The sequence below is a fragment of the Crocodylus siamensis genome, chromosome 3 (assembly GCF_052110815.1).
Source record: "Crocodylus siamensis isolate JL-2025a chromosome 3, ASM5211081v1, whole genome shotgun sequence".
Lineage (NCBI taxonomy): Eukaryota > Metazoa > Chordata > Crocodylia > Crocodylidae > Crocodylus > Crocodylus siamensis.
The window spans coordinates 62,953,388-62,967,266 of NC_143397.1; the positions used below are offsets into that span (position 1 = coordinate 62,953,388).

General features: G+C 48.4%; 1 protein-coding gene across 1 annotated transcript in view; it reads left to right on the plus strand.

The window, feature by feature from the left end:
- The first annotated feature begins 2,958 nt into the window (after positions 1 to 2,958).
- LVRN (laeverin) overlaps positions 2,959 to 13,879 on the plus strand; it is a 91,569-nt gene continuing 80,648 nt past the window's right edge. Inside the window, exon 1 of the mRNA XM_090038417.1 lies at positions 2,959 to 5,818. Coding sequence (XP_089894543.1) covers positions 5,214 to 5,818 — 605 coding nt within the window. The 5' untranslated portion in view covers positions 2,959 to 5,213. The remainder of the gene's footprint in view (positions 5,819 to 13,879) is intronic.

Genomic DNA, 13,879 nt, shown 5'->3' on the forward strand with positions numbered 1-13,879 from the left:
TCCCTGGCGGCTGAAGGGACACGGTGGTGGCAGGAGCGTGGCGGCGGTAAGCGGGTGCTCCTGCAGATGCCACCAGCACTGTTGGGGGGAAGGGAGGGGTCGTGCCTCTTTGGTGTCTGCAACGCCTTTTTGTAGGGGGTGCACAGCCACGCTCGGGGGTGCATATGCACCCATGTGCACCCCCTACACATCACCTCCACCATGCACTGCCAAAGTTGGCTTCTTTAGTTCACCTATCTCAATATGTCTCTATTACTAACTGACTATGCCAGGTGACAGTATGCAGAAACATGCCATATTGCTCTGCATGTGCTATCTTCCTAACCAGAAGTAGTATAGCCACATTAGGGTGGTTGTGTGCAGACTAATTGGCCCCAGTACAATGCCACACAAATGTCCTTGCACCACTACCAGTTTGTGAAGTAGCACATGTGGTGCAGCAAGTAGTCCAGTAATTTAGCAGTGTAGATATATTTGAAGTGTCCACAGAAACACCCAGTATAGAGGTGAAGTCCACATTTAACATGGCAGGCAGCTCTTTGTAGAAGAGGCAAGCTCTAGAGTTTCTCTTGTCCACCTTAACTTATGGTTGGGTACAGATCCTTTGTTTGACATTGCTGCTTGACACTTTCATAGTCCCGGACTCGCATTTTCATTGAAGGGTTTACAAAGATCTGACTTAGACCTTGTAGTTGCAGTCTAGTTGGGCTTTTGCTGCTCTTCCTCCCTACAGGCTGTAAAGACTCAGGATATCTTTCCTGATCCTGGCAAGGACACAAAATGATGATCTCTCTTTATGCTTTCTTCTCATCAAAAAGTAAGCTCACAAGGGTGGCCCAGCCAGGAAAAAGTAATTTCTAAAATGTACTGGTAATTATCTGTCGGGAATGGCCCTCTGGTCACAAAGATCCCTGGGTAGGTTCAGAATTGTGACCTCTTCCAGGAGCAGGGTATTGTGGGATTGTGACTGCAGAACTATATGAACAAATATACCCTAGTAATGCAGTGCCCATACTGACATAGTGCTGATCAAGATGTATTGGCTGAGGGCTTGTATTAGCTGGGAAACAGGACAACAGAAAGCTGCCTTACCTTGGTTATTGGATGTGAACATAGGTATATGTACACCTATGGCACCATATGTCAAGTTCTGTACAACACTGATATGTTTAACATCACCATATTATTACACATTTTCTTTTATTTCTGACCCTGTCACTCAATAATTTTATATTCTTTTTGTGCTTAAAATCATCCCTTAATTTGTACCTGATAAGGGCTGGGCAAACTTTTGATGTTATGCACATCACAAAAAATAATAACTAATTTAAAAAGTCTTGGTCCTGCAACCCGTATAGCACTCTGACATATATCCAACAAAGCACTTAAGCATGTGCTTAACATGGAGTAATGTTATTGATTTTAATGGGATTACTAACACAAATGATGTTATACACATGATTAATTGTTTGCAGAATTAAGCCTTATATATTTAAGTTTGGATTTCTCCAAATACGTAATGTTTTTTCCATAATTTTCCATGATTTTGTCAATGTCAGAGATTATAGAATTAGTAGCTTTCTCCCAAGTCCATATAATATTTGGATTTCTCTTACAAGTAACGGTCAATTCCACTTCGAAAATAATATTCTGTAGCTTTCTAACTAGTGAATTTTCCATTTCTTAATTTCTCCATTTCCATTCATAAGCTTGAAGGAAAAAAGCAAAGGTATATTTTTCTTTCATTTTTGTTCTCTTGCTGCTATTTTGTTTCTCTGAAAAAGTTACTTTTCTTTCAACCAACACAACTAGATGATTGGTAAAATTAGCTAAACAAACCAGCCATCCTTTTTGCTTCAAGACTTTCTGTAACATTAATTTCAATACATTTATGAAATATTCCCAACCCCACCACACTCCTGTCTTTCAAACAACCCCATTGACTTGCCCACCTCATCATAAGACTCAAACTTCTTGCTGATCAATACAGGGGTGTAGGTTGTAGCTGTGTTGGTCTAAGGACATAGGTAGATAAGGCTCTTTGGGTGATTCTGATATCTTTTATTAGACTAACTTAAATAGTTGGAAAACAATTTTAAAGCAAGCTTTCAGGTTCAAAAACCCTTCGTCAGGCTGAGGAAATTTCAGCAGTTTCAGGAAGAGCACACACCAACTGCTGAAACTTCCTCAGCCTGATGAAGGGTTTTTGAACCCGAAGCTTGCTTAAAAATTGTTTTCCAACTATTTAAGGTGGTCTAATAAAAGATATCAGCTTCACCCAAAGAACCTTGTCTTGCTGATCAATATACACCCAATGGAATGCAACCCTATCCTAACAAGAATTTCAAAACCTGCCAACTTATCTCCACTGCTACCACAGTAAAGATCCCCTACAACAAAACCATCAGAATTTATACAGCCTCCATGTTTATCCCAGAATATGGTACAGCTTATTCAGTGCACCAAATGGCTTCATGGAAACTATGTGGGTAAAATGAGACAAAAACTGTACACCAGAATGAGTGAACACAGGGAAAAAACAGAAAAACCAAGACACATGAACATGGGTAGAACATGTTTCACAGAACAACCACTCACTTTCTGACCTTGCAATCCTTGTGTTCCAGGGAAATTTATAAAACCCCTTCAAAATATCGGTGTGGGAACAAAAATCCAAAACTATAACTGGACACCAAAAATCAAGGATTAAACCTGTTGATTAAACACTGACTTTTCATCTCACTGTAATAATATATACCTGCACTCTCTGCACTTCAGGACCTTTTCTCCCCTTGAATTGATTTGTTCATCCACTTATTGGATTATCTTCCCTAGTGCATTTCTCTTTTCTTTCTGCTTATCCTGTTAATGTCTCTTCGATCTTCTTATAGCCCTGCTCCATTCTTTTTAGCAGATTTTTTATTTACATGTGGAGGTTTTCTTATTCTGTTTCTTACTTCTTTTTCAGACCTGAAGATTACTTTGTGTTTGAAACCTCATTTAAAATCTCTCCCAACCATGCAACTGATCCTATAAAAAGATACCACCCTCCAAAATTATCTCTGCTTCTTTGATATATGGGACATTTAATGACAAATAGCTTCATTTTGCTACCCTACATTGTTTTTATTGTACATAGATACAGACTTCTTTAAAAACAAGGAATAAACTCTCCTTTGACTGCTGGTGTTTAGATAGAAACAATGCCAAAAAAAGTGTGGCTAGGTCCTGAACCTTGCAGTCTTTGTTAGCACACTGCTGTTAAGCCTGGCTTGTTTTGTAATATCACAAAGAACAAGTCGCCTTTACTGCTTAGCACAGCTTGACAGAAACAACTATAAAAATTCAAACACCCTAGTGACAGAGGGAGGAGAGCTAGAGAAATCCTACTGGACTATCACCAGGAAGGTCGCTGATGTCTTCCCCAGTCCTGTGTTCTTGCTGTTCCTGGAGAACTAGTCTCCAAAAGATTAAAAAGAGTACATGAGAGCACACATGTGCAGTCCCTTTAGAAATCCGTTCTGGGTTCTTCAGATGCACTAAATCCAGTGTGAACTTTAAAAAAACCAAACAAAACTGCTTGTTGTTTCATCTGTGCACCACATTGTTTTAATTTTCGTGCATCGTGGTTTTTATTTATGATTCATTCCTTCATCTGATTTTGGCTTCCTGCAAGTGTAGCTGCCTCTGCCACATACAGTACATACTGAACATCCATTTCCTTACATAAAAAGTGGGGGGAGGGGGTGTATCCAAAAGACACTAGATTAACGTACCTGGGAATCCCTTGAATTTTTATTAACATTTCATAAAAACAAGAAGTTGGCTGCTCTGGTCCCCCTGCTTTACCTGTGGCAGTTTAGTGTGTTAGGTCTGTGTTGTGTCAGATATGGACCGTAGTCTTATACAGACTATCTAGGATGGAGAGGGCTGATCTGGGACTTGCTGACCTCTGGAGGTCCCTTCCAGCCCTGCTTCTCTGCCGTTCCATGAATCTAGCTTCTGCCCTGTGATTAGCTTAAGTGTTTTTCCTTGCCCTAAGAGAAGCTGTGTTTGCAAAAGGGCAAGAAAGAATGTAGCCTTCCTGACCTTAACCTGGCTCTCCTGAACCCCCCTCTGCACCTCATGGACTCTGAGAGCTACTCTCCAGCCCTGGACCACTCCACTCCACTGAGCAAGGACCCCTGTGATAGGACTTTACAGACTGAGTAACTTCTTCCACCTACCCCCTCCAGACTTTTGCACGGGGCTGTGTGCATCTATCTTCTTTCTCTCTCAGCGTCACAACCCTCTCCTCCCCTCTCTTCTCCCCGCCCCCTAACACTGTATTTTCTGTAACTCTAGTTGCTTCCCCTCCTCGCCCCCAGGTTAGTCCCTTGCTGGGGCGCTCTGTATTTCCCTTATGGCTTTGTCTTTTTTTTTTTTTTTTGGTTCATGACTCTCTAACATTTTCGAATAAAATTCAGTGTGAGCTGCCCCTGAACAGGGCGCCTGCTTTTGCCTCCATTTAAAGGCAAAGAAACAGGCGAGCATCCTGCTGCCAACCGCGAGCATCTTTTTCCTTGCTCTGAGCACGAGGTTTGGCTCTGTCGGAGCAGACCGGAGGAAGGGTTCCTGAAGCTGAGAGGCTGAGGCAAGCGCCTCTTCCCCTCCTCTCCAGCCCAAGGCGGCTGGGCAGGAGTTTCCCCTTTCCTCCTGGCTCCGGAGCACTCCAGAAGGCGGGCGGCCACCCCAGGCAGGCTGAGGGGAAAGAAGACTCGGCTCCCAGTACCAGGGCGCGCTTCTTTCTCGCTCTCTCAGGCATCAGATACAAACTTCCAAATGTAGGAGCCGCCGCCTGAGGATCCCTCCCGCCCCGTCTGGGCAGCGGCAAAGCCCCGCGCCAAGGCAGGGGGCTGCCTACCCCACTCTCTCCAGGAACTTGCTTGGAGGCGCCGCATCCAGATCTCAGCCAGCCGCAGGCTTCTCCCCCCAGGCCGTGCTCGGCGGGGCGGGCAGAGGGGCCCGCGGGGCACTTGCCCTCGGAGCCGGGCCCCATCAGCCATGTCCTCCTCTCACTGCGCGCGCGAGGGGCCGGGCGCTCCTGAGGCCGGCGGCCCCGGGCCGAGGGGCTCCACCCCCGGGGCCGGGCCGGGGGGGGCGCACTTACTCCCACGCAGCCCCGCTCGGTAAGTAGCGGGCGGCGGGAACCCGGGAGCCTCACAGCCGCCGCCATGGGGCTGCCCGGCGTGTACGTGGGCAGGAAGACCGCCGCCCTGCTGGTGCTGGTACTGGCCGCGCTGCTGCTGCTGCTGGGCGCGCTGGGCGCGCTGTACGGGCTGTGCCGCCGCCGCGGGGCCGCCCCCGCGCCCCCCGCCCCCGGCCCCACGGAGCCGGCCCAGACCCCGGCCCCGACCTCGGCCCCCGGCCCCACGCGGCCCCCGGGGCCGTGGTCCGGCGCGCGGCTGCCACGCAGCCTGCGCCCGCTGCACTACGAGCTGGAGCTGTGGCCCCGCGCGCGGCCCGGCCTGCCGGGGGCGCCGCCCGCCTTCACGGGCCGCGTCAACATCACGGTGCGCTGCTCCCGCGACACGGCGGCCGCCGTGCTGCACAGCGCCGGCCTGCGCTACGAGCCCCCGCCCGCCGTGCGCGGCCCACGGGGGCCCGTGGAGGTGGCGCGGCTGTGGTTGGAGGAGCGGCGGCAGTACGCGGTGCTGGAGCTGCGGCAGGCGCTGCGGGCGGGCGGCCGCTACGTGCTGCAACTCGCCTTCCAGGGCGCGCTCGACGAGGACCCGCACGGGCTCTTCCTCACCCGCTACACGGACCGCGGCCGGCCCAGGTAGGCGGGAGGGAGGCGGTCGGGGCGGGGCTGCCCGGGGCTGCGACGGCGACGAAGCGGAGCCGGCGGCCCCCGGGCTCCGAGGAAGGGCGCCTCGAGTCTGGGCACGGGCTATCCGGGCTCTAGTGAGGGGGGGTGGTCTCTGCTCTAGTGCCAAGCCTGGAGTCTGATGAGGCGCATTTCGAGCCCGAGGAGTCTAGTGACGGGGTATCTCGGCTCTGGTGAGGGGCATTTCTGCTCCGATGTGGAGCGTGCACGCCTGGAGGTCACTGGAGCCTACTGAGGGGCATCTGGAGCCCGAGGAGGGGTGCTTTGAGTCTAGTGACAGGGCATCTCGGCTCTAATATGCAGCACCTCAAGCCTGGAGTCTGATGTAGGGCACTGGCGCCTAATGAGGGGCGCCTGGTGTCTGAGGAGGGCTGGCTCAGGTTTAATGAGGGGTAGAGAATCGCAGAAAGTTAGCGTTGGAAGGGCCTTCGGGAGGTCATCTAGTCCAACCCCCGGCTCAGAGCAGGACCAGCCCTGACTAGATCAGCCCAGCCAAAGCTTTGTCTAGTTGGGTCTTGAAAACCTTGAAGGATGGAGACTGCAGTACCTGTCTGGGTAACCTGTTCCAGTGCTTTACTACCCTCCTAGTGAGAAAAATCTTCCTAATATCTAACCTAAACTTCCCTTGCTGCAACTTGAGACCGTTACTCCTTGTTCTGTCACCTGCCACCACTGAGAACAGTCCAGCTCCATCTCCCCCTTCAGGTAGCTGAAGGCTGCTATTAAATCCCCTCTCAGTCTTCTCTAGACTAAAGAAGCCTAGTTCCCTCAGTCTTCCCACATAAGTCATGTTCCCCAGTCGCCTCACCAGTTTTGTTGCCCTCCTCTGGACTCTCTCCAATTTGTCCACATCCTTTCTGTAGTGGGGGCCCAAAACTGAACACAGTACTCCAGATGTGGTCTCACTGGTGCTGAATATAGGGGAATAATTATTTCCCTTGACCGACTGGCAACATACATACCAATGCAGCCCAGTATGCCATTAGCCTTCTTGGCAACAAGGGCACGCTGCTGGCTCATATTCAGCTTATTATCCACTGTAACCCCCAGGTCCTTTTTTCAGAGTGTCTGGAGTCTGATGAGGGGTGCCTGGACTCTAGGCTCAAGATACCCCTCATTAGAGCAGAGGCACCCCATATCAGACCCTTCATTATACGCGAGGCATCCCTCATCAGACTCAAAATACACTTCATTAAACTGGAGGCATTGCTCATCAGACTCCAGACACCCTTCATTAGGTTCAAGGCCCCTTTATTAGACTCAAGATACCCCTCATTAAACTGAGGCACCCCTTCTCATACTCCAGAAGCCGTTCATTAGGCTCCAAGTACTCCTCTTTAGGCTCAAGATACCTCTCATTAATGAGGGGTATTTGGAGCCTAATGAAGCGCTCCTGAAGTCTGCTGAGGAATACCTCCAGTCTAAAAAGGTTGCAAACCACTGCTGTGGGATAATGCATTGGATATGCTGTAGGAAGGGAATAACATCAGCCCAACACATGTTAAAAAGAGTTCCTCGCTAACCTGCATTCTTTCCCTGCGCTGAGTAAAGGCCTAGAGGCACTAAACAAAGCTTTTCAAAGTCCTTCTCTTGGCTTGGGACTGTGGGGTCTGTTTCGACAGCCCTTAATCTTTGCCAGAGGTAGTTTAGATGTGTTAGTCTGAAGCCAGTTGGAAAGCAGGGAAGAGATGCATTGTATGGACTAATTGAATGCAATGATGTATATGCAGTGCAAGTGATGCTTACATGAGTAAGTAGTTGGCTGACTTCAGTAGGAGAAAGTGCTACTTGCCAATGGTACAAGTTTCAGAATTCTGGTCATCCCCAGTTGTCTGTCTCTCTGTCTGTTTCCCTCCATCCACACCCTGCCACTGTGTGACACAGGGTTGTTCTTTTCTCCTACCAAATTTTATTTGCTTTTGACCTTGTCTTGGGCAGCAGCATGGCCTGGACGTTGGGCATGATGCCACCCTGTGAGTATATAGGCTCTCCGCTCTTCAATGCAAATATGGCAGGTGGGCGGGACCTGAAGTCCCGCCCCCTTGGCCCCCCGCTCCCTTCCCCATGTATGGTGTGTGACGTCACCAGCCCCAGCCCCTGACCCCAGTCACGTGATGCATGACGTCACCGACCCCGACTCCAGTCACGTGGTATATGACATCAGCAACTCCACCCCCGACCCCAGTCATGTGACATCACCAAGAGGCTACGGGACCTGAACCTGTTCAGCCTCCAAAAGAGAAGGCTGAGGGGGGATCTTGTGGCCTGTTATAAACTAGTCAGGGGGGATCAGCAGGCATTGGGGGAGTCACTGTTCCCCCAAGCACCGCCAGGAGTGACCAGGAATAACGGTCACAAGCTGGCAGAGGGTAGGTTTAGGTTAGATATCAGGAGGCGCTACTTCACGGTCAGGGCAGCTAGGGTCTGGAACCAACTTCCAAGAGAAGTGGTGCAGGCTTCTACCTTGGGGGTTTTTAAGAGGAGGCTAGATGAACATCTTGGTGGGGTCGTTTGACCCCAGTACTCTTTCCTGCCATGGTAGGGGGTCAGACTAGATGATCTGCTCAGGTCCCTTCCAACCCTACTAACTATGAAACTATGAAACCCCGCCCACTGACTCCAGTCACATGGTATGTGACATCAGCAACTCCGCCCCTACCCCCAGTCACATGGTGTGTGACATCACCAACCCCACCCCATTCCCCCCAATCACATGGTGTGTGACATCAGCAACTCCACCCCACCACCAGTCACATGGGATGTGACATCAGCAACACCGTCCCCACCTCCAGTCATGTGGTGTGTGGCCTCAACAACCCCGCCCCAACCCCCACTCACGTAGTGTGTGACACCAGCACCACATGGTCCATGACATCAGAAGGACAGCCCATGCAGACCCCCAAGGCCCAACCCCTCAGGCTGCAAGAACTGCCGTAGATCACGTGATGTAGTTATGGCCTATCAGGGCCCAGACTGATCTAGCCCCCCCCACCGTCAGAGCACAGGCGTGGTCTATGGGGTGGCAGGGTGGAGGTGTGACCCCTCTAACAACCTGCCCCACCACCCCACAACCAATTGGCAGAGGTTTCAGAGGCCTCAGACCTCCCAAGAACGATGCTGAACCAATAGGAATAAGTAGAGGGGGGTGGGATTTGGGCGGCAACCCCACCAGGGCTATCTGCTTTCCCAAACGACCACTCTGTTTATCTGAGACTGTGCTAAGGCAAGCAGGGGCGGATATGGATTCTTTCACAACGCCTGTAGGCCCACTCACTACAACCCCGAGACGGCTTTATAGAAAGCATTACCGTAGAAATAGTTTTGAGGAGGAGACACGCCACGGTTTAAATTTGTCCTCAAGCATTTGAATGCAACACAAGGGTGTTACCGTGGGGGTTGGGTGCTGGGGGAAGTGGTTACCAGATATGTCTACACTGGAGGCTATATTAAAGGAAGTTTATTACTCTCCTGGTGAAGCTGGCAGTTTTGGCGGGGTGAACATGCTTTTTGAAGCCACCAAAAGACATAATAAGGTTCTGAAGTGGGGTGGCCGCTTGGCTTTCAGATCAGGATTCTTACACCCTACACAAACTGGCAAGAAGACGCTTTAAAAGAAACAAGACAGTTGTTTCAGATATTGATGCGCAATGGCAGGCAGATTTGGTGGATATGCAGCAGTTTTCCAAACACAACGGTGGGGTTAAGTTCATCTTAACAGTGATAGACATATTATCAAAGTATGCCTGGGCCTTGGGTCTAAAAGACAAGTCAGGTGGTGAAATAGCTCGGGGCTTTAAACCATTTTTACCGAGGGCCGTATACCTCAAAAATTACAGACTGATCGGGGAAAAGAATTTTTAAATAGGTCTTTAAGCAAGCTGTTAAAGCAAGCTGTTAAAGCAGTATAATATTCACCATTTTGTGACGAATAGTGAAGTGAAAGCAGTGGTGGTAGAGAGGTTTAACAGAACATTAAAATCAAAGATGTGGAAGTATTTTACAGCCCACAACACCTTTTGCTACACTGATGTGTTACCAGAGTTTATAAAGCGCTACAACCACAGTTTTCACAGAACTATCCGCACCAGACCTGTTGGCGTGAACTTCTCAAACTCTCAAAGGGTGTGGAAAACCATGTATGGGGACTATTTCAAAATAAAACCAGCAACCCTCATGTTTAGAAAAGGAGACCACGTGAGAGTGTCTAGGACCAAAAGGAGGTTTGAAAAAGGTTATGAACAAACATTCACCAATGAGATTTTCATAGTGTTGTTGGTGAAATGGTTGGGGTGGCTGTCTAAATTTAACAGCTGGGTGGAAGCCAACCAAGTTTGTAACATATAGGGGTACCTCAGACAGAAGACCGAAATGTGTGATGGCAACTTTTACATCACTTTGCCCAGCAACGCATGCGCCAGCATTTTTCCGCAGAACACCAGCTCGAGCTTTACCATACAGCTGGTTAAACCTCTGGATCTGCTGGGAAACTGGGAGATAGGGTTGGCAGAAATACAATATCCGCACAGCTGGAACAACATCAATGAAGACACGCCTTTCAAAATCATTTCTGGTACTAAAAATGGGGGTACAGCGTGCCTCGGGGGTATTATACAACCATCACAGAATTACTGGATCTTATAAACAATACAATTACCAACCATCCTGCTCCGCCCGAACTACTTAGGCACTATGACCGAGCATTCGGTAAAGTGAGACTTAAATCCAAAGATAACACTTATGGTTTTTATACGAATGGTGAGCTAGCCTATATTTTGGGGATGCTACCCGGAGTCTCTTCTAAAAAACCACCCTTCCCTGCTGATATTACCGGTGGGTTCAATTTGCTGTATGTCTACACGGACATTGTGGAACATCAGCTTGTCGGGGAGTTTTCGGTACCTTTGTTACGTTGCGTCCCTATCAGTGGGAGCAACAATGAGTTTGTCACCATCACGTATGACAACCCGCATTATGTCCCCATCAGCCAGCACCACATAGACACAATCAGTATTGAAATAAAGACAGATCAGAACAAACACGTCTCATTTCGCTTTGGTAAGGTGATCGTTAAGCTTCACCTACGCCCCCGGAAGACTTTGAGATTTTTAAATAACTAAAAGCACGATGGTGATGGTAAAAAACTATGGGGATCCTAATTTGTACAGAAATTATTATAAAGCCCAGGCTGGGTATGGTCTTCCCAGATATCAGGGGGTGCCCATGATGTACGGGGCTGGAGTAGGTGGCATATGTCTCAGCCTCTTTAGAAAAGCTGTTCCACTTTTGAGAAGGGGCCTGGAGATTATTAAGCCCCACGCTAAAAATGCGGCGCAAAACATAGCCAAAGATGTGATTGGTCATGTCTCCCGAGCTGTCCTAGATAAGGTGGTCAAACCGGCAAAGCAGGAGGGGTCTGGTCTCATGTATATTCAAAGAAAGAGCCTTAAAAGAAAGAGAGATGCAACAGACTCCAGACGTGCAGGACCTCCTCAACCCCTTAAAAAAAAGAGGGTAAGTCAACGGGGCAGCCAGACACAAAAAACCAAGAAGCAGCCTGGGAGAAAGAAGGGACGCTCTCCTGGAGGAAACAGAAATATATTTTAACTGCCATGGCCTTTGTTCACTGCAGGTCTGAAGAATGTGCCAAATCTGAACTGGATGTGTTTCAAATAGCCCCTATGCAGACCTGCATTGAGAAAAGCCTGTATGTTGAGATCCCCCCGCTCTCAGCTATTACCGAGTCCAGCCCCCTTGACTTTTTCATAGAGGGGAATGGCGAAGATTACATGGATTTGAACAATACGCTATTGTACCTTTGCTGCAAGATTGTAAAAGGTGATGGAACTGATCTTGATGCCGGGGCAGCGGTGGGTTTGGTGAATTACCCGCTAGCCTCTGTCTTCAGTCAGCTGGATGTCACTCTGGGAGACCGCTTGATAAGTCAGAGCAACAACTGTTACTCCTACCGAGCTTTCATCGAATCGGTTCTCAACTTCAGCGATGACACACTTGCCACACAATTTTCTACTGGGCTGTTTTACAAAGATACCCCCGGCCATCATGAAATGGTTGCGCAGGATGGCGATAATCAGGGGTTTCGGAGACGGGCAAACCTAACAGACCAAAGCAAAAAGATAGAGCTGCTTGGTCATCTCCATAGCGATTTGTTTTTTCAAGAAAAACTGTTGCTGAATGGCGTGGATGTGAAAATTAAGCTGACACGGAGCAAAGATGCTTTCTGCTTGATGGGTACTGCTGCGGCCGGCCCCTGTAAACTAAAAATCACATCTGCCTCACTTTTTGTAAAAAAAGTGAAGGTAGCACCAGGCGTCTGATTGGGCCAAGCGGAGGCCTTGCTTACAGCCAATTCTAAATACCCATAGACCGCGTGGGTATGAAAGTGTTTAGCATTCCTGCTGGCAGCCGCGTCAGCAACCAGGAGAATTTGTTTCTGGGGCAGTTGCCCAAACTCATCGTCATAGGGTTCGTGGATAATGATGCCTTTAGTGGGAATTATGCTAAGAACCCTTTTAACTTTAAACATTACAATATTAATTTTGTGGCCCTCTACATCGATGGAGAACAAACCCCAACAAAGCCCCTACAACCAGATTTTGAGAACGGTAACTGCGTGAGAGAATACATGCAGCTGGTACAGACAGCTGGTAAACATATGAAAGACCGGGCCCTGATAATCAACCATGAGGAGTTTGCTCTGGGGTACACCGTATTTGCCTTTGACCTGTCCCCTGACCAGGAGTGTGCTGATCATTATTCGCTGATTAAAACCGGGAACTTGACAGCAGAAATACGCTTTGCTGCGGCTTTGCCCACCACAGTTAACATGTTCGTGTATGGGGTCTTTGACAACGTCATAGAAATAAATCAGAGGAGAAACGTTCTGTTTGACTATATGTGAAGATGAACACCGAACAGCTCATCAGGGTTTTGTCCTCAGACCCTTGTGCCAAAGAAACTTTCTTAGACGTTTTCCCCCTGCGACTGGCTTCCTAAGACTTGACTGTCTAAAAGGCCCCTGAGCTTGGTGGTCAACACGCACCCGCATAATCAACACGGAGAACACTGGTTGGCTGTTTACCTGGAGGATCGGAACCACGGAGAATTTTTTGACTCATACGGTCACCCCCCAAACAGCGCTCTCTTTCCTCAAAACATTATATTGTTTTTAAACAAGAACGCTACCAACACTGTTTTCCAGACGAAACAGTTACAAGACCCCCAGTCTGTTGCCTGCGGATACCATTGTGTGTTTTTCCTGCACCAACGTAGCAAGGGGCTATCGTTTGAACAGATTTTAAATTTGTATTATTCCGACGAGTTAGCACAAAATGATAGGGTGGTGATGCATTTTGTAAAAAGTAAATATAAAAATTTCCTTGTGGCCGGGCCTGCTCAAAACATGTTTCGACATGCCCAGACATGTATTTCTTGCTATGACTTTCACGAATGCTTTGTCTAAATAGAACACTCAGCTGATGTTGTGTAAATAAAGCTGTTGTTATTTAAATGTCTTTGTGTGTGTACGTGTTTTCATTCAAAAAATCCTCTGTAGACAAAAACTTTATAGCAGTAGAAAATAGTTTATTTCAAAGCATAAAACTTTACATGGAGAGCCAATGGCTTTTAGAGACAGTTTTTGGCTTTTTAGGTAGTGTTGTTGGTGTTTCTTGGTCTGAGTCAGATCCTTTCAAGAGTTCCAGATGATCACGATTCACAACGTTACCCATAACAGAAGATGGTACATTCAGTTCGGCCATGGCTTTCATAAAGATGTCCCAGCCTTTAGGCAGGCGTTTAGTAGTCCCGGTGTGAGTCTGAAGGGTTCTCCGGACCAAGTCGAGCATGTTAGACCCCTTGACGAGCACCCCTTTGTAGACAAAACCCCCTTGATCATCCCAAGAAGAAATATCCTTGTGCTGGCTCAGCTTAGCGAGCAGTACTTTAGCATTTTTCCTGTATCGGGCATGCCCGTTATCCAGTACTTGCTGAACG